The 19,474-nt window shown below is 38.0% G+C and overlaps 1 protein-coding gene across 4 annotated transcripts in view; it reads left to right on the top strand.

Annotated features, from left to right (window-relative positions):
- Positions 1–19,474, top strand: part of SCML2 (Scm polycomb group protein like 2) — a 98,826-nt gene that overhangs the window by 60,277 nt on the left and 19,075 nt on the right. For all 4 annotated transcript variants that reach the window (XM_045996332.1, XM_045996331.1, XM_045996333.1 and 1 more), the window contains exon 8: positions 14,623–14,831. In XM_045996332.1, coding sequence (XP_045852288.1) covers positions 14,623–14,831 — 209 coding nt within the window. The remainder of the gene's footprint in view (positions 1–14,622; positions 14,832–19,474) is intronic.

The following is a 19,474-nucleotide window of genomic DNA, read 5'->3' as shown; positions in this document are numbered from 1 at the left end:
TCTGTTTTGAGTATTTCAGCTAAATTATACTGCAATAATTGCAAGCAGAGCCCGGAGCTGCTTTCTTGTTTCTGTTCTATGATATATTTTAACAAATTCTCTTGAGACTTTTGAAACGTCTTGGTTTTTAGGACATGTGGTCCAATGGGGATAACTTTGTCTACAGAAGCAATGGGTTAGCAGTTAGATTTTGCATGTCTTCTCATTTCTTTCCAGATTCTCTGACCCAGGGTAACCTTTGGTTCTTCTCTGAAGTCAGGAGTGAAGGGAGTTTGAGTAGGTGACTGATGATCACTGTCCATACAGCCCACAGACAATATGGGAATTACTTTAACAGTCTTCTTAGTCCCTCCTCCCACACCTCCTCCCCTTAAACCAACAAATGCAAATAGCTTCATCCCCATTTGCTAGAAATCCAGGCTTGCTCTGGCAACATGGGCTTTGTTGTTAACTCGCTTTCTCCAGAAAGGCAGTTTTATTTCTGGTAAAGGAGAAAGGCTATCAAGCGGAACCCAAGATACCTTAATGGTAAATCTAGCAACAGCTTCTTCCTCTGGAATATTTCTAAAGGTAGGAATTACCCTAAAAGTTTTTTTATATTGTAGTTGAAGTATGGTTAAGGAAATTCATTGTCTGCTTTGTTAGCTTTTGTATACTAAATATCCCAAATTATCTCAAAAAAATTCTTTTTTGTTCTAAATATTAATTATTGAAATTATTAGTACTATTATTTGATCAGTCATTTCTAAAAACTGTTATATAGTACAAGAGAAAAGTTAGTCTTTGGTTATTTCTAGCATAAAAATGATTTAAAATAAAAAGGAGCAACCCTATTGTAAGTCAAACTTGATGATTTAAATCTCCAGTTTGTGATGAAGAGCATTGTCAAGTATTTTTCTATAACCTTGAGGAATATGACATGATTTTTCACTAGTGTTATATGAGACTTACTAGAAGTATTTTTATGATACAGAAATGTAGATAACATTTTGCTAATTAAATATTGTGTCAATACATTTAATATGTTTTGTGGAAATTATAGCAGTGACTGCTATGATTTTTTTAAACAGCATAATGGAAGTCACTCTAGAGAAGTAGTTTGGTAAGAAAAAAGATGCTATGATTTAAAAATTGAGTGGCTTTTAAAAGCTCAGAATTGTTAGATGAGTTGTGAATTGGCCCCAAACAACTGAAGTTGCTTCTTTTCATGTGAACTTTCTTCTGAAACTATTAAAGGTTTTGGAAATTGTCATCTTCTTTAATGTCATTGTGACCAAAATCTTGGTTTCTTTTGAAGTTAACAGATAGGAGTAGAGATTGTGAAATATAATGGTCTTCATGGGAAGCACCCCCCATGAAGCTGAAGGGAGTAGTTCACAAAGCATCTGTGATCAGCAAGTATTGTTAAAAGAACACTCTTAAAACCCTTCTAAATTTTAACTGTGATTTCTAGCTGCTTCTTGCCTTTTTAAAATTTCCTTTCTAGGCTGAATACTTACATAATTATATAACAGGTTAGGAAAACCCTATAAATGCCAGTAAATTAGATTTTATTTTAATTTAGCATGTATGCCAAGAAAAAAGGCAGTGTCATTTGGGTACGGAGATAAGTAGCTTTGACGGGACTTTTGTATTTTGTTTAAGTTAGCAAGCTATACTTTGACCTTTTAATTGCATTTGGGGTATTTTTCCCAGTAGAATTTTTAAAAGTTTTCAATAACTTTAAGATCGAGTATTCTATGCAGATAAAGATATATTTTGTAAGGTGTACTAAGTGTTTCTTCTCTCTTCTTGCATCTGTTTGTCTTAGATCTCCAAGCCCTGTATTGAAACGGGGGAGACAAGAGCAAATCAAAGCTACAAAGCCTCTCAGTATATTGGCTTTGGTTCAGTTATCCAGATGTAATTTTTAAAAGCTCCTAGAAAAGACATAGCAACATTTCCAAAATGGGGATGCTCTGTCAGACCCCCAAAACAAACTCTTTTAAATGAGATCTCTACTTTTGTGAGTGAGTGGTTTATTTGTTTTTTATATGTGGGAATTACCTTTAATTGTGTGTTTAAAGCATTTTTATTTTTTAAAAAGATTAATTTATTTATTAGAGAGAGAGAGAGCGTGCGCGTGAGCATGAGCAGCAGGGGAGGAGCAGAGGGAGAGGGAGAAGCAGACTCCCTGATGAGCAGGGAGCCGATGTGGGGCTCCATCCTAGGAACCTGAGATCATGACCCGAGGCAAAGGCAGATGCTTAACCAACTAAGCCTCAAGGCACCCCTAAAGCATTTTTTTTATATACTATTTTTTTTTTATTTCTTTTCAGCGTAACCGTATTCATTGTTTTTGCACCACACCCAGTGCTCCATGCAATACGTGCCCTCCCCAATACCCACCATCTGGTTCCCCCAAACTCCCGCCCCCCGCCCCTTCAAAACCCTCAGGTTGTTTTTCAGTGTCCATAGTCTCTCATGGTTCACCTCCCCTTCCGATTTCCCTCAACTCCCTTCTCCTCTCCATCTCCCTATGTCCTCCATGTTATTCATTATGCTCCACAAATAAGTGAGACCATATGATAATTGACTCTCTCTGCTTGACTTACTTCACTCAGCATAATCTCTTCCAGTCCCGTCCATGTTGCTACAAAAGTTAGGTATTCATCCTTTCTGATGGAGACATAATACTCCATAGTGTATATGGACCACATCTTCTTTATCTATTCGTCGGTTGAAGGGCATCTTGGTTCTTTCCACAGTTTGGCAACCGTGGCCATTGCTGCTATAAATGGCCAAAATTAGCAAGACAGGAAACAACATGTGTTGGAGAGGATGTGGGGAAAGGGGAACCCTCTTACACTGTTGGTGGGAGTACAAGTTGGTGCAGCCACTTTGGAGAACAGTGTGGAGATTCCTGAAGAAATTAAGAATAGAGCTTCCCTATGACCCTAAAGCATTTTTAATACTGTAAAACTGTGGCTCTTGGTTTTGAGAGGGAAACCTACTTGGGTCACCAACAAAACTCAGAAAGGACAATGGAGGAGCCAAGGCAACAGGATTGGGCTTGTTCACACTATTGGATACCAGCCATGCCAACTAAATCATCTCTTTTTGGTAAATGAACAAGGAACTGGCCAGAACATTCAAGTTAGAATGGTCCAACAGGGGTTAAAATATGAAAAGACAGTGCCATTTTCATTAAAACTGGGGACAGCTACCACTAAAAATTAGAGACCTTTTTTTCCCTTTGTAACTTTTCCAGTGTTTGCCATCCTTTTTCCATGTAATGATTCGTTGTAAAACAAACTCTGAAAATGATTTAGGCATAATAGGCATAATAGAAAGTGAGAAAAGTGAAAAGTATCTTAGAGGTCTTTAAGTAATGATAAAAGGAAGAGTGATAAACCGACACCTGTGGGAGGTGTCTGACCAAGACCAAGAGTACCCCTGCTACTATGAAAAGAAATACAGACCACGTGTCTCTGCTGGTCAACTGCTTGTGCAATAGAAATACTTTTACAGTTATATTCTGCTGTGTCAGCCTGTGCTACTGAGGGGATTTACTCTTTAATTCTGAAACTGCTGGAGACAGGTGCAGATTCTAAAGATCACTGCCAGTATGCAGGGAGGCTGCATGGGTATCTCTACTGTTATTTTTAGTGGATTCATGTATGCCTGTAGAAGTTGTATGGCTTCTTATCAAAATAAAATATTATAATGCTTATGTTGAATAATTGCTTTCTTTAGGGACCTGACTTGTTCTGTTATTCAAAAAAGTGGCTAGGTTTATCTTTGTTGGGGCATTTTTATATTTTTAATGACAAAATTGGTATTGTAGAATATTTAGAAAACAAAGATAAGTGATAAGAGTAAAATCTAAACATTGCTTGTATTCTTGCCATCTGTTAATATTTTGGTATATAAACCTCAGAATATTTTAATTAAAAAATCAAATGTTAATTGCCAGTGGTCGTTGAGACCAACTGATGATGTCTTCAGATGCGTATGTTGTATTCTGTTCCGCGTATACAGAATTATATTGGTTCTGTCCAGCTACTTAAGTATTCTGTGTTATTCTAGTAATTAATAGACATGAAACATGTTCAGGTTATTAGATGTTTGATTTTGAGAATATTCACAAGAAAATTTAACCCACTGATCCTCCCAGGCACCCCTCACAAGAAAATTTAGAGTAAAGGAAGTGTTCCTCCATTATTTGATGCAATTTTTTTTTCTTAAGGGTTTATTTAGCCAAGAGAATTGAAAAAAAGGAAAGCCCCTAAACACTGGATTATTAAGGGCATGTTGATAATTTGTTTGTAGTACTACTTCAGAAATTTTTATTTGTGGTTTACACATAAGCTCCTTCAAATTTGAACCTGAAGAGATGTTTAACCAACTATTTAATTCTGTATCTTGTTTTGCTAAGTTTAGAGAAGAAAATATTTTAATTGGAAGACATGTCCTCTCATTATTTCCCCTCACTAAAAATAGTATTCAGTTTCAGCAAGGAGCATGGGCTTTGGGGTCAGACAGTCCTGAATTTGAATCCCGGTTCTTTAGTTTTTAAAGATTTTATTTATTTAGGGTGCCTGGGTGGCTCTTTGGTTAAGCATCTGCTTTCGGCTCAGGTCATGATCCCAGGGTTCTGGGGTGGAGTCAGATATGTCATTTGCAAATATCTTCTCCCATTCCATAGGTTGCCTTTAGTTTTGTTGATTCTTTCCTCTGCTGTGCAGAGCTTTTTATTTTGATGTAGTCCCAATAGTTTATTTTTGCATTAGTTTTCCTTGCCCCAGGAGACAAATCTAGAAAAATTTGCTACGGCTAGTATCAGTGAAATTATTGCCTGTGCTTTCCTCTGGGATTTTTATGGTTTTAGGTGTCAGATTTAGATCTTCAAGCCATTTTGAGTTAGTTTTTGTGTATTGTATAAGAAAGTGGTCTAGTTTCACTCTTTTTTGTTTCATTATTTTGCGTGTAGCTGTCCAGTTTTCCCAGCACCATTTGTTTTTCTCCCATTGCATATTCTTGCTTCCTTTGCTGAAGATTAATTGACCACATTAATTGTGGGTTTATTTCTGGGCTCCCTATTCTGTTCCATTGATTTATGTGTTTATTTTTTTTTGCCAGTACCATACTATTTTGATTGCTACAGCTTTGTAGTATATCTTGAAATCATACCTCCAGTTCTGTTCTTTTTCAAAATTGTTTTGACTGTTTGGGATCTTTTGTGGTTCCATACAAATTTTAGGATTATTTCGTTTAGTTTTGTGGAAAATGCTGTTGGTATTTTCATTCGGATTGTATTAAACCTGTGGATTGCTTTGGGTAGTATGGATAGTTTAACAATATTGGTTCTCCCAGTCCCTGAGCATGGACTATCTTTCCATTTGTCTGTGTCATCTTCAGTTTCTTCCATCAGTATTTTATAGTTTCCAGAGTACAGGTTTTTCACCTCCTTGGTTAAGTTTATTCCTAGGAATTTATTATTTTTGGTGCAATTGTAAATGGGATCGTTTTCTTCATTTCTCTTTTTGCTACTTCATTATTAGCGTATAGAAATGCAATGGATTTCTGTACATTGATTGTATATTCTGTGACCTTACTGCATTCATTTGTCAGTTCTAGTAGTTTTTTGGTGGAGTCGTTAGGGTTTTTATATATACTATCATGTCATATGCAAGTAGTGAAAGTTTTATTACTTCCTTATCAATTTGGATGCCTTTTATTTATTTGTTGTTGTTGTCTGATAAGCTGTGGCTAGGACTACCAGTACTATGTGGAATCAGAGTGGCAAGAGTGGATATCCTTGTCTTATTCCTGACCTTAGGGGGAAAACTCTCAGTTTTCCATCTTTGTGTCTGTTAGCTGTGGGTTTTTCATATATGGCCTTCATTAAGTTGAGGTATGTTCCCTCTGTAACCTGCTTTGTTGAGGTGAAGTGTATTTTTCCAAGAAAATTGTAAAATGTTGAGATCAAGCCATGGTGGTCAATTTGATGCATAAACTACCTGCATTGTTTCTATAGGAATATATGACCAGAGACAAAACTTGGATATTAAACATTTACTCATTTAACAAACATTTATTGGATGTCCATTATGTTGCAGGCCTCAGACCAGATGTTAGAGGTATAATGATGGTTCGAACTTACATAGTTCCTTCCCCTAAAGGAATTCAGTGTGGTGGGACAGACAGATATATAAGTAAAGATAAGATGTTGTGATATCTGTGCTGCCAGAGATGCATGCAGTATATGCAGTTTATGAGCATTAGGTACTAGTGTGTGCCTGGGAATTTAGTGCTAGAATTTTGCAGGGCTGATAATTGAGCAGAGTTTCAAATGTATAATAGGTAAGCCATTGACAGGGGAGGGAAGGCCTTTCTTGGATCAACTTCTGCAAAGGCAGTAAGGGTCAGACTATTTGGGGACCTGAAACGATGATTATGGCTGAATCTATAATGATAGTTGGAGAATAGAGGAGATGAGGCTGTGAAGATATGTAGAGGGCCTTGGACACCAGGCCAAGGAGTTTAGATTTTAGCCTATGGATAATATGGCATCACTGAAGATTTATTTATTTGAGAGAGAAGGGAGAAACCATGTGCAAGTGGGAGGAGGGGCAGAGTGAGACAGTTTTCAAGCAGATTCCCCACTGAGCATGAAGCCTGATGTGGGGCTCAGTCTCAGAACTCATGAGGTCATGACCTGAACCAAAACGAAGGGTTGGATGCTTCACTGACTGAGCTACCTAGGCATCCCTGAAGATTTTTAAGAGAAAAAGTGACATATCACAGTTTGGACTTCATTTTGTTTTTTAAGTTTTTTATTTATTTAAGTAATCGCTATACTTTAGACTCACAAACCTGAGATCAAGATCACATGCTTTTCAGACTGAGCCTGCCAGGTGCCCCACAGGGTTTGTATTTCAGAAAGATCATGATAATATGCTGTTGAGTACGGATTGGAAAGGGCAGCCAGGAATGCCGATTTAGAGGCTCATGTTATAGCTTACGGGAGAAGTCACGAGAATCTGAACCAAGTCATTTCGTAGACATAAAGAAGAATACAATTAGGAAATACTTAGGTAGGCTTGGTTAAACATGTGGATGGAGGAAGAGTACTAAGATGTCTTCAAGATTTCTGACTTTTGATAGTTGGGTGTAAACGGTAATGTTGTTCAGGATAGAACATATCGGATAAGCATGGTATGTTCTGGTTTTGGATATGTTGAGTGAGAGATGCCTATTTAAAGATTTATTTATACATTTGAGAGAAGGAGAACATATGCCCATGAGTTGAGAGAGGGGCAGAGGGAAAGAATCTTGAAGCAGACTCCCCATGAGTGCAGACGAAGTTCAACACAGGGCTCAGTCCCCCAACCCATGAGATCATGACCTGAGCCAGAACCAAGAGTCAGGTGCCTAAACAAGCCAGGCTCCCCAAGAGATGCCTATTCAGATTATCTAGTTGGGTCTTGAAAACACAGCTCTGGAACTTGAGAGAGGCTTATGATGGATGGGGGGTGGGCAGGAGAATATAAGAGCAAGCAGTTTGGCAGCCATTATTATATGTAGGCAGTAGCTGAAGTCAAGGGAATAAACTTAAAGCACTTGAAACTGAAGTGGGGGTAGGGAGAAGGTGGCTAATCCTGGGGAACACCACAGGAAAAGTGACAAGTAGAAGGAAAACCAGGAGACCGTGGCTGGCTGTGTGAGATCCAATGAAGAGTTTAAAAAAGAAAACATTACCAAAAGTGCTTAGTGCTGTTAGGGGGTTGTGGGTGACCTTAGCACCCAGAGGTTCCCGAAAAAGAGTTGTCTGGAAGTGTAATTGCAGACGGTTGAAAATAAGAAAATGGCAGTAATAGTGAATGTGGACTAGTCTTTCAAGAAGCTTGGCTGTGAAAGGAAGGAGTAAAGGTGATTAGTGGGAGAGAACGAGGTAAATAGGAGTTCCTTCTTTGGAGAAAGCTTTTCTCTTGCATTTGTTAGTTGGTGACAAGATTTCCCTGATACCCTATCCATTGATAGAAGAGGGCCAGGAACACGGTCATGCCCTGGGAAGGGTGAGTGAGAATAGCGACAGGGCTGATGGGGGTGGTGATGCTGCTGTTGTGACTTAACAGTTAACATTTATTGAATATATCTACCATGTGCCACATGCTGAATTTAAATAATTTGCCCAAGGTCTCATAGTTATTATGTGGTAAATCTGGATTTCAACCTAATTAATGTAAAAGCAGTGTCCCTGCTCTACATAATGAGAAGCAGAGAAAGGACTAGGTATAACAAGTGGTTGGTACCAGAGTCCCATGTCCATCTGATATTTACCCTGCTTCTTCTGAGAATTCATAGTCCTCAGCTGGCTTCTGGCTTCCACATGCCTGCTGTGGTGCCTTTCTACTAGTAACTACCCCCCTGTGGTTTCCTTTAAGAGTTTTTCTTAGCTTAATTTGAGGTTTTCTAAAATGATTCTTGTTATTGCTAAAAATCAGGAAATAAACATGCATTTAAAAGACTCTCAGGGATGCCTGGGTGGCTCAGTCGGTTAAGCATCAGACTCTTGGTTTCTGCTCAGGTCATGATCTCCGGGTTGTGGGATCAAGCCCTATGTCGGGCTCCGCATTTGGCATGGAGTCTGCTTGGGACTCCCTCCCTTCCCCTCTCCCTCTGCCTCTGCCCCTCTCCCCTGTCCCTACTCATGTTCTCTCCCTCTCTCCGAAATAAATGAGCAAAATCTTTAAAAAACAAACAACAAAAGACCCATTTGATGTTAAATGTTTAAAAAAATAGAAGACTATCAACTTGCTTATTATGATAAGGGAAAATAACTCTTATGTGACAAGAAGAGTCCTTGGAGATTCTAAAAGGCTAATTTCAGAGGAAACGCAGACTCTGGCTATTATGAACATTTAGTTTCTGAAGCAAGGTTAGGCTTCTGGGATAGGATGGGTGGCTCCTCTGATACAGGTTGGGAGAGAAGAGAGAACAAATGGGACAGAATCTGAAAATACCTGTCAAGGAAGCCAGTGTGATGGCATGGGGTGGCAGCAGGAGTGAATGTAGGAAGATCAGGGGTTTACACCTGACTTACCTCCCCTTTGCTATTACTGTGACCCAGGATGAGTCAGTTTGTGGCATTATGAGCTCAGTGAGTCAGGGAGCCAAATTTCCAGATAAAGGTATTGGGCACTTCAGCTGAGCTTTTGTGAATACCAGGCAGGCCTCAAGGTTGGATAATGATAGTGTAAGTGTAACCATCTCTGTTGGTATCTCTGTATTTTTCACTGTTGAGGTTTATATTGTTTCTTTGGGTTTGTAGTTAGCACAAAAGATTTTAGTATAAATGGTAGTTAAATTGTACATACAGTTTTAAGAACAAGGAAGATGACTTGCAAAATATTTCTAAACACAAAAAAAGTTCCAAAATCAAATGTTTATAATGACAGATTTTTTTTTTAAAGAGTTTTGGTTTCTCCAGACCATATCTTACTTTTCTGTTTTGGCTATTCAGAATTTGATTTTGTTTATTTCTTGCCTCAAATTCAAGGAATCTATTTTTATAGTAATTTCTGCTCTTCTTGTCATATGGCTACATATGTAGCATTCAGTCTGTTTGAGGAGAAGGAAATCATATATCATCTATCTACTTAAGGAAGTAGGAATTTTATGGATCCATAAATATATTCACGGGAGACATGAGTTATATGACTGGGACCATATTTATTTCCTCTGGATTTCCTAGGTAGCCTAGGCTGGTAAAAAGTACATACTAAGTATTGAGTAAATAGTGGATGAAAAATCTGGAGAACACTAAGCAACCATACCTCTTAAGTCTTTATAGATCAAAAGCAAGATACATATTAATTTATATCTCTGATCCATTTTTGTTTAGGTTCAACTCAGCCTTGTTTAAGCTAAACCAGCACATGTGTAACAGTAGCTGAAAATAGAAAGTTGCTGTTCATTTCTAAGTGTCTTTCCTTTTCTGTGGTAATTGTATGTGCAGGTGTCTTTCACAATTCAGAGAAGGCAAGCACTGTCTTTCAATAATAAAACACTTTGATATGTTAGCAGAAATGTATATTTAATGAGTGCTGTTTGGAAATAAACACTAAATAAGGTTAAATCCCCAGATATGAAGAAGTTTTACCAGCATGCTTTTTTCTGTACTTGTTAATGTTTTCTCTTTGTATGCTTCTACATCTGTTTTTTTAAAAACCGAAGACTCCCTCTGTCAGAGAGCACCTGTGGACTCTAGTGAAGGATCACGTAGGAATTCACAAGGTTGTCTTTTGTCCCTCCTCCCGCTTTTTGTAAACATGTGCACTGTGACTCAGGGGAGTGAATTTAATAGCCTGTTTTGCTGAAAGCAAGGCAGCATATAAGAAAAAGTATGCACTTAGGAGACCAAACTCTCTTAGCCCAAATGGGTGATCTTGGCTACATTATCTAACCCCACAGAGCCCAAGTCTCCTCATGTAGAAAGTGGGGAAACGATACCTACCTCATAGGATGTTTGGGTGGATGACGTGGGATAGCAGATATAGAAATGCCTAGCATGTAATGGGTAGCCAAAAAATACTGGCATCTGTTTCCTTTCTGGAGTTCCCCCATTCCAGGCTTCCAGGCCTCCTCTTGACTGCCTTCTGATCATTTCCCAAGATTTATTAATTTCTTTTGCATTTCCACAATTCACTAACTTCTCATCTCCTGGATATTTTTCTTAGCTGAACATTCTCTGTTCTATCTGAAGATAAGCTGAAGAACCAGGTAGGTTTTGTGTTAGGTATTCACATAAAAATTTTATTAAAGATGGTTAGTATATCCTTCTATATATTTCACATACTTTTGTCAAAAAAGGTTTTACTCACTTTGTGGCCACTATGAACACATGATTATAGTGCTAGATATAATTTGAACCTTATCATTTAAACAAATTTATTTTGTATTGGAAATTTAATTAATACTTAATAGAGTTTCAGCATAGTGTATATGTTATATGATTGCTTTTTGGAGATAAATACATATATAATGTATAGTTTAATTTTAATGTCTAATATATTGGATGATTTCTCTTTCCTCTTTAGTTAAAATATTTGAAAAAGTATTTTGTTCTAGGCGCTGAGGACATGACAATAAATGAAACTGAGTATTTGCCTTTGAAAAGCGTGCTTTCTAAAGTGAAAATTTCTTGGGGCCCCTGGGTAGGTCAGTCATTGGGCATCTGCCTTCAGCTCAGGTCCTGATCACCGGGTCCTGGGATTGAGCCCCATGTCGGGCTCCCAGCTCAGTGGGAAGCCTGCTTCTCCCTCTCTCACTCCGCCTGCTTGTGTACCTTCTTTCACTGTGTCTCTCTCTGTCAAATAAATAAATAAAATGTTTTAAAAAATCAATAAAGTAAAAATTTCTTTTTATACATGAATTTTTTTATAATGCTTTTTTCTTATTTTGCTCATACGTGTGTATATACTATGAATTAAGGAGCTCATATAGAATATTACATTTTAGGGGAATATTTGAAGCTATAGCTAAAGTATTTGTGTCCTAACATTTGTTAATTTCAAATGCCAAATTTCAAATTTTAAAACACCAAAATTCTTAGATCAAATAATGATTTCATTATAGTTGCCATGTTCCAACAAGTTACTGTTTTATTCATTACAACTTAATTACATATTATATATAGAATATATTGGTTTTAAAGGAATAACATTGGCTTGCAGGTTGAAAATAGTTTTTGTTCATTCAGTATTTTTTGAGGACCTTCTATTATCTTAGGTTCTGTCTTAAACTAACCTGGTGCAAGAATTTAAACTCAGGTCCAAAGCCCAATCTGTTTCCTTTTCTTCATGCCATGTATTCAGAGGTGGACACCAGAACTGTGGAGATGAACAGATTAGTCAAGACAGTGAGGATTTATTTGGATTTAGTAACTAGGGAAGTGTCATTACTGACCTGGGAAAGAATTTCTTTAAAATATGTTTGTAAGAAGGAACACTAATTACAGGGGGCTAAGGAGACTCAGAATAATAAGGAAATTGGAGTATTAATTATAGGTGCTGCTTCTTGGTATTTTGGTAGTGACTAGAAGGCGATTCATGCAAGGGCTTGAAAGTATATCAGAAACTAGGAGAACTAACTTCAAAATAAAGGATTTATGAGTGTTGTAAGAGCAGTTGGGGATCAAGTGATTAAATACCGTGAAGAAAGAGGAGGACATAGAGACCATAATGTCCCATGGGAACCATATAAGATAATTATTAGGTGATAAGTAAAGGGACTTAGAAGAGTAGAGACAAGACTTTTCATTTGATGCAAGAAGAAGAGGTGAGAATGAACGAAAATAAAAGCATTTTAAAATGGAGAAGTGGGATGGTTATGATCACTCCCAAAGATACGCTTTAATCTTCCCATAAAGTAGAAGGTAGGGTCATTTGCTGAATGGAACAGAATGAGAAGGAGATGGAACCTTTAACAGGGAAAAGCGTTCTGTTGTGGAGCATCCTTGGAAATTAGTGAGTTGCAGCAGTGACACCCCATTTGAGGTCAGTGTGGATTTTATAGCAATAATATTCTTATGATCCAAAGTAAGAGTTGGCAAACTGCAACCCAAGGGCTAAGCTACATCCAGCCCATGTAGCCTATGAGCTAAGAATGGTTTTTATGTTCCTAAAGGATTTAAGAAAAAAAAGAAACAAAGAAGAATGTGTGGTGGAGACTGTATGTAGCCTTGAAAGCCTGAAATATTTACTATCTAGCTCCTTATAGAAAAGGATTGCTGACCCATGTTCTACAGCTCAAGGCCAGGGAAAGCAAATGATAGTGTGCCTCATAGGTGGGAGCCAGCATGCTAGACATGATCAAAGATCAAGGGGTGATAAAGTAAGGGATACTAGTTAGAGGGATATTGCTAGAAGTGGATAGGAGGTTGATAAGGAGTAAAGCCAGAAGAAAGTTAATAGATTGAATGAAAATGGAGAGGGTTTGTGGCTAGATCTCATAATGAGCAAAAATGCATGGTTAGTTGGTATGAAGCAAAGATGACAGGTAAGAAAATTGGAGGTAAAGAAAGGTAGCACAGTGGTTGTCTTGGAGATAGAAGAGTTCTAGAATAGCTAAGTATAACCATTTTAGGGAGGGGTTGAACTGTTGGTGATGAGGTCTGGATGATGAAGCATCGAATTATGATGTCAAAATTCCTGAAGATGATGACAAGGAGACTGTGTAAGAAGAAATAGTGTGAATTAGGTCACTGAGATTACTGAAGAAAGCAGAAGTGAGTGTGGAGTATGAGGTAGAGGATGGTAAAGAGGTAAGAAGACTGGGGCAGGTACATGAATTACTGTAAATAAGGGGAGAAAGTGGTGGTGGCAGTTAAGTTTTCTTCCCTTTGCCCTGGCAGCTGGGAGAAGACTGTTCCTCCTCTTGGTGTGGCAAGTAACAACCTCGATTAAAAAGGCTACAGGGAAGATGTGGTATTCTCCGTTGAAGGTCAGATTCATACATAGTCTTGGAGTGTGGGAGGAGCAAAGCTATAGATTAGTTTCAAGTTGTAAAATGGAGCCCTCAAAATAAAAGTAGTTGAATTTTGCATAAATGTATAAACGTTGTACTTACACATTCTTCCTGTAAAGAATTTTTGACATTAGTACTTCTTACTATATAAAATTCATGTTTTTTATAATAATAAAATTATTAGGAGATGAATACTAATAACCTCTCTTTTTACTTGACTGTGAACATCGACAAAAGTAACCTGGCAGATAACATTAATTTGACATGCTCAGACTGTCTGGATAGGGCTTACTTGCATGTGGTAGTGGTCCTTCCATGACAGCGTTAATGCAGAGTCTATATTGTGGTATATGAAGCTTTATTACTAGACACACATATAGGAACATAATGTGCTTGAGCCATTAAAAATCAAGTGTAGGGAATTCCTCTGGCCTCTGAAAGACGAACTACAAGTTGATAGTGGTTTTGCTGTGTTCTATATTGATGAGAAGAGTGATTCCTGCATATGTTGTGGTTAGATATTTTGGCATGGTATTTTCTGAAGGGAAAACTCTTTTCTTGCTAAGAACTCAAAAATAGGAGAAGCAGACAATGTAAATTGCTAGAAATTTTCACTATGCTAAGTTTGAAGTTACTGGTTTGTCTTATAAAAGCCTCTTCATTTTTTTTTTCTGGAGAATTTGACTACTTGCTGATAATCTGAAATCTTAAATACCTAAAATTTCATTTTATGTATGTATGTATTTATTTATTTAGATTTTATTTCTTTAGTGGGAGAGAGAGAAGGCACACATGTGTGAGTGGGAGTAGGGGCATAGGGAGAGAATCTCAAGCAGACTCTTGCTGAGTGTGGAACTCCATGTGGGGCTTAATCTCATGACCCCTCAGATCATGATCTGAGCTGAAATCAAGAGTCAGACACTTAACTGACTGACCCACTCAGGTGCCCCCTGAAACTTCACTTTAAATGGTACTTTTAAGTGGTTTTTAATGAATAACCTTTGGAATATTTTTAAAGGTTGAGTTAAATTGCTTTAGAGTCCTAAGAAGGCAATACCTGTGTCAATTACTTTAGTTTTATTTTTGTGTTGTGTTTTTTGTTTTTCTCAGTGCCCGTTACAAAGAATATAGCAAAACCACAGTCTTCTCTTTCCAAAGCAACCCAGCATTCAATGCAGTCTCCACAGAAAACTGCTGTAATACTACCAACACAGCAGATCAGGAAATCAGGTCGCATTAAACCACCTGGGCAGACTTCAGTCCCTAAGAAGGGAAGTGCTGTTAAAAATATCACACCAAGGAAAAAAGGCCCAAAAAAGGTTAGTTAATCTCCTCCTAATTTGTATTATAGGTCTCTGCAGTGCCTTTTTTATAACATAGGGTTTAGGTTTTACTAAGAGTATGATGAGGTCCTTGAGCAATGTACTGTACGAAGAGCATATATAATGCTTTTTAAAGCCCACATAGCTAGCTATCAAGATTGGTATTTCTTGGGTAATCTTCAAATTTTGAATAGTGTTCAACTTTCTCAAAACCACATTGTAAATACTATGTGGGTATATTTATGTTTAGGCCAATTTATTTAAAAGTCACTATACTTTGAAGTGAGTTTTACTGTACCTCAATTATACCTCAATAAAGCAGGTTAGAAAGGGGAATCAAAGCGATAAATTCAATGGTGCTGGCCACCTAACTGACTCCTCCAAAGAAAACAACTTTAAAACCTAGAAATAATAGAAAAAAACAGCTACTTGAAGATACTGGGGAGTGAATGGAGGCAGACACACTGTGGTTGGGGGGAGTACGCACAGGAGGTGGGGTGTACACAAAACTCTGTATCTGGCAAAAATACTCTTCAAGAGTGAGGGTAAACTAAAGATATTTTCGATAAAAGCATACTTAGAGAATTCCACAGTGGCAGACAAGCGCTATAAGAAACCCTGAAGGAAGTTTACATCTGGGTAAATGTGAATGATTTGTTTTTTGTTTTTTTTTCCCTCTTAATTTCTTTATACTAATGTGAGTAAAGCAATAATTATAAAATGGTCTTGTGGGGTAATGTAATATATATGGCATGATATAATACATCATTACATAACATCAATACATAATACGATGTAATATATATAACAGTATAAAGACTTTGAGTGGGGATATGGATTTCTGTCATTGGAAGGTTTCAACATTTTATGTTAAGTAGTAGAATATTAACTATGTGGGTTATATAGTGTAATTCCCAGAGCATATTGTAAAAACACAAATGCAAAGAAGTATAGCTAAAAAAGCCAGTAGGAAAACTAAAATGGACTTCTAAGGAATATTCAACAAGTACTTGGAAAAAAAAAGGAAAGAAGGAATAGAGAAATAAAACACAGAGGAGACAAATAGAAAAGAGATAATAAAGGGCGGTCAGGGAGGGAGAAAAGAAAATAATGAGGGTATACCCAGACCCAAAAATATTAATAATTACTTTAAAAGTTAGTGGACTAAATTTTCCAATTAAAAGACAGAGATTATAAAAACAGATTTTAAAAAGACCCAAATATATCTGTTTTACAAGAGATGTAGTTTTTCCTTTTTTTACATGATATATATATTTTAAGATTTATTTATTTAGAGACAGAGAAAGAAACAGAGAATGAGTGAGCAAGCAGGGGGAGGGGCAGAGGGAGAGGAAGAGAGAAAAACTTCAGCAGACTCCTCACTGAACCTGGAGCCCAACTCTGAGATCAGGACCTGAGCTGAAACCAACTGTACCACCCAGGGGCCCCACAAGAGATATATTCTTAATAGAAGGACATAGAATCTTCCTAGATCTTATTAGAACTAAATTAAATTTCAGCAGTAATAAACATTTCTGAGTTCAGCCATCTCATATCAATATATATGACCTTTCTGTTTTCTTTCAACTGATGTTTATAGTATGGAGCAAAATGACAATGCCATTTTTATTTTATTTTATTTTATTCTATTTATTCTTTTCTTTAAGAAAGAGAGCGAGAAAGCACAAGCAGGGGAAGTGGCAGAGGGAGCGGCAAAGGGAGCGGCAGAGGGAGAAGGAGAAGCAGGCGCCCCGAGCAGGGAGCCTGATGCTGGGCTCAATCCCACGACCCCGGGATCACAACCCGAGCCGAAGGCAGACACTCACCGACTGAGTCACCCAGGCGCCCCTGATTTTAAAATGCTTAAATTAATACTGGTATTTTTATTTCAAAAAGCATTCAAAAGTTTTAAATAAAAATTAAAAATAACAGTGGATATATTACAAATATAAAATCATAAGCATTAAAAATCAAATAAACAGGTTATTCTAATGTAAATCATTAGCAGATTAAAGTTTTCAAATTCAAAATAAATTGCATAAAATTAAGGAAGGTTGTGATACTTAAAAGAAAATAATGCTTTATTTTAAATGCATTTTGAAAACTGGAATGTATTGAGGATGTCATTGATGCATTTTTTTTAAGGTTTGTTTATTTGAGAGGGAGAGAGAGCACAGTAGGGAGGGGCAGAGGGAGAGGGAGAGAGAGTCCCAAGGAGACTCTGCGCTGAGCATGGACCAGGGCTTGGGGCTTGATCTTATGACCCTGAGCTCACAACCTGAGCTGAAGCCAAGAGTCAGAGGCTCAACTGACTCTGCCACCCAGGTGCCCTTGATGCATACTTTTTTTTTTTTTTAAAGATTTTATTTATTTGTTTGACAGAGATCACAAGTAGGCAGAGAGGCAGGCAGAGAGAGATAGAGGAGGAAGCAGGCTCCCCGCTGAGCAGAGAGCCCGATGTGGGGCTCGATCCCAGGACCCCGGGATCCTGACCTGAGCCGAAGGCAGAGGCTTAACCCACTGAGCCACCCAAGCGCCCCTTGATGCATACTTTTAATGTTTATTTTCCAGCTGCTGAAAAAAGTCTTTGTGATTAGTTGGTAGAATGATGAAGATTTAAGTCCATAAAGTTTCTTTTCACTCCTTTATTTTTAAATAATTCCAGTGCTAATTTGACAATTTTAAAAAGGTGGTTTTTTTTGTTTTTTTTTTTTAAGATTTTATCCATTTGACAGAGAGAAATTACAAGAGAGGCAGGCAGAGAGAGAGGAAGGGAAGCAGGCTCTCCGCTGAGCAGAGAGCCCGATGCGGGACTCGATCCCAGGACCCCGAGACCATGACCCGAGCCGAAGGCAGCGGCCCAACCCACTGAGCCACCCAGGCGCCCATATTGTTTAGAGGTGCCTGGGTGGCTCAGTCATTAAGTGTCTGACTTCGACTCAGGTCATGATCTCAGCGTCCTGGGATTGAGCCTGACATTGGACTCCTTGCTCTGCAGGGAGCCTGCTTCTCCCTCTCCCACTCCCCCTGCTTGTGTTGTCTCTCTCTGTCGAATAAATAAAGTCTTCTAAAAAAATATTGTTTGTGGGGTGGGGCACGAGACAGAGTCTATAATTTTTTTGTTTTTTTTCTCTATAACTTTTTTAGATAATTATTTTTTGTTTTGAAGGAAGAATTTTAGTTCACCATCTTCTTAGCTTTTTTATTTCATCATGAAAAGATTAAGATTCTCATGGATTTATCGATATCCCTTTTTCAGTACTGTCATACCATAGTTTAATGATTTTTTTTATTTATATGAAAGAGAGGGCGAGAGAGTGAGCAGGAGCAGAGGAGGCATGGAGTGGGGAAGGGAAGAGGGAGAGGGAGAAGCAGGGAGCCTGACATGGGGCTTGATCCCAGGTCCCCGGGGTCATGACCTGAGCTGAAGGTAGATGCTTACCTGACTAAGCCACCCAGGTGCCCCCATAATTTAATTATTTAGGAAGTCTTTGAACTAGAGTACAACTAATTCTTGCAGTAGACTCTTTGTCAACTGTCCACGTACACCCCCTCTTTAAGGATTCTAGAGGTACAGAAGCACATTTTTCAAATAAATGTCCCTTTATTCAATTTACAGTGTTAATAGAAGCATACTGTCTTGGTATGTCTTAAGTCAAAAGATTCAGATTTTTAACATACTGAAAGGATGAGAATGTATCAACACTATCATTATAATTCAGTTCTTAAAAAATAACATGATTTTGGGACGCCTGGGTGGCTCAGTTGGTTAAGCATCTACTTTCAGCTCAGGTCATGATCCCAGGGTCCTGGGATTGAGTCCTGCGGCAGACTTCCTGCTCAGCAGGGAGCTTGCTTCTCCCCCTCCCCCTCCCACTCCCCCTGCTTGTGCTCTCTTTCTCTCTGACAAATAAATAAAAATCTTTAAAAAAAAAACCACCATGATTTACTAGAATACAGTGAACCCAAATGACAGTCATTAATTTAAACAAAGAAAATACAACATTGAATGTTATCCTATTTTATCCTCCTTTGTCCCTGCTTTTAAAATATCCTCTATTATTACCTTTTCTAGGTACAAGACCCCCTTCTCTGACATTGGAGAGCCGTGTTTGAAGGTAGCTCCAAGAAAACCCCAAAGTTGATATAAATAAAAAGACTAGTGATATTTAAGAATGCCCAGAAGACATCTGTTTCTTGTATAGAATAGGCATAATTTTATATGGACTTTAGGAAACCACTTGTAATTTTGTCAAAATTATCATACATAATATGGAGAAATGCAGGCCAGATGTAGTAAAAACCAGATGAGTGACCGCTTTGTAAAGACAAAGTCCGTCCTCTGCCTTGTTAAGGTTCACCACCCCCATTTGATGCGTTGCTGAATTGGATTTGCAGACTTGACTTTAGCAGTGTGAAACAAACTTGCCGTACAGGGAACCTCAGAAAATAAAAACAAGTTTTGTAGAGTGAGTTATTTGGCTAAGGTGTGACCAGTTGGAGGAGGGGTAATGCTGGGAATCCCATACTCTTGGTCTCTTCTCCTGCCTGACCAGCTCATAGGCCTCTCTGAGGAGCAGAGTTTGGAAAGTACTGTAATTTGTGACACACACAGGGGTTTCCAACCGTAAGGACTTCTG

The sequence above is a fragment of the Meles meles genome, chromosome X (assembly GCF_922984935.1).
Source record: "Meles meles chromosome X, mMelMel3.1 paternal haplotype, whole genome shotgun sequence".
Lineage (NCBI taxonomy): Eukaryota > Metazoa > Chordata > Mammalia > Carnivora > Mustelidae > Meles > Meles meles.
The sequence above is the reverse complement of the archived record's forward strand: the minus strand, read 5'-3'. Positions and strand labels throughout refer to the sequence as shown.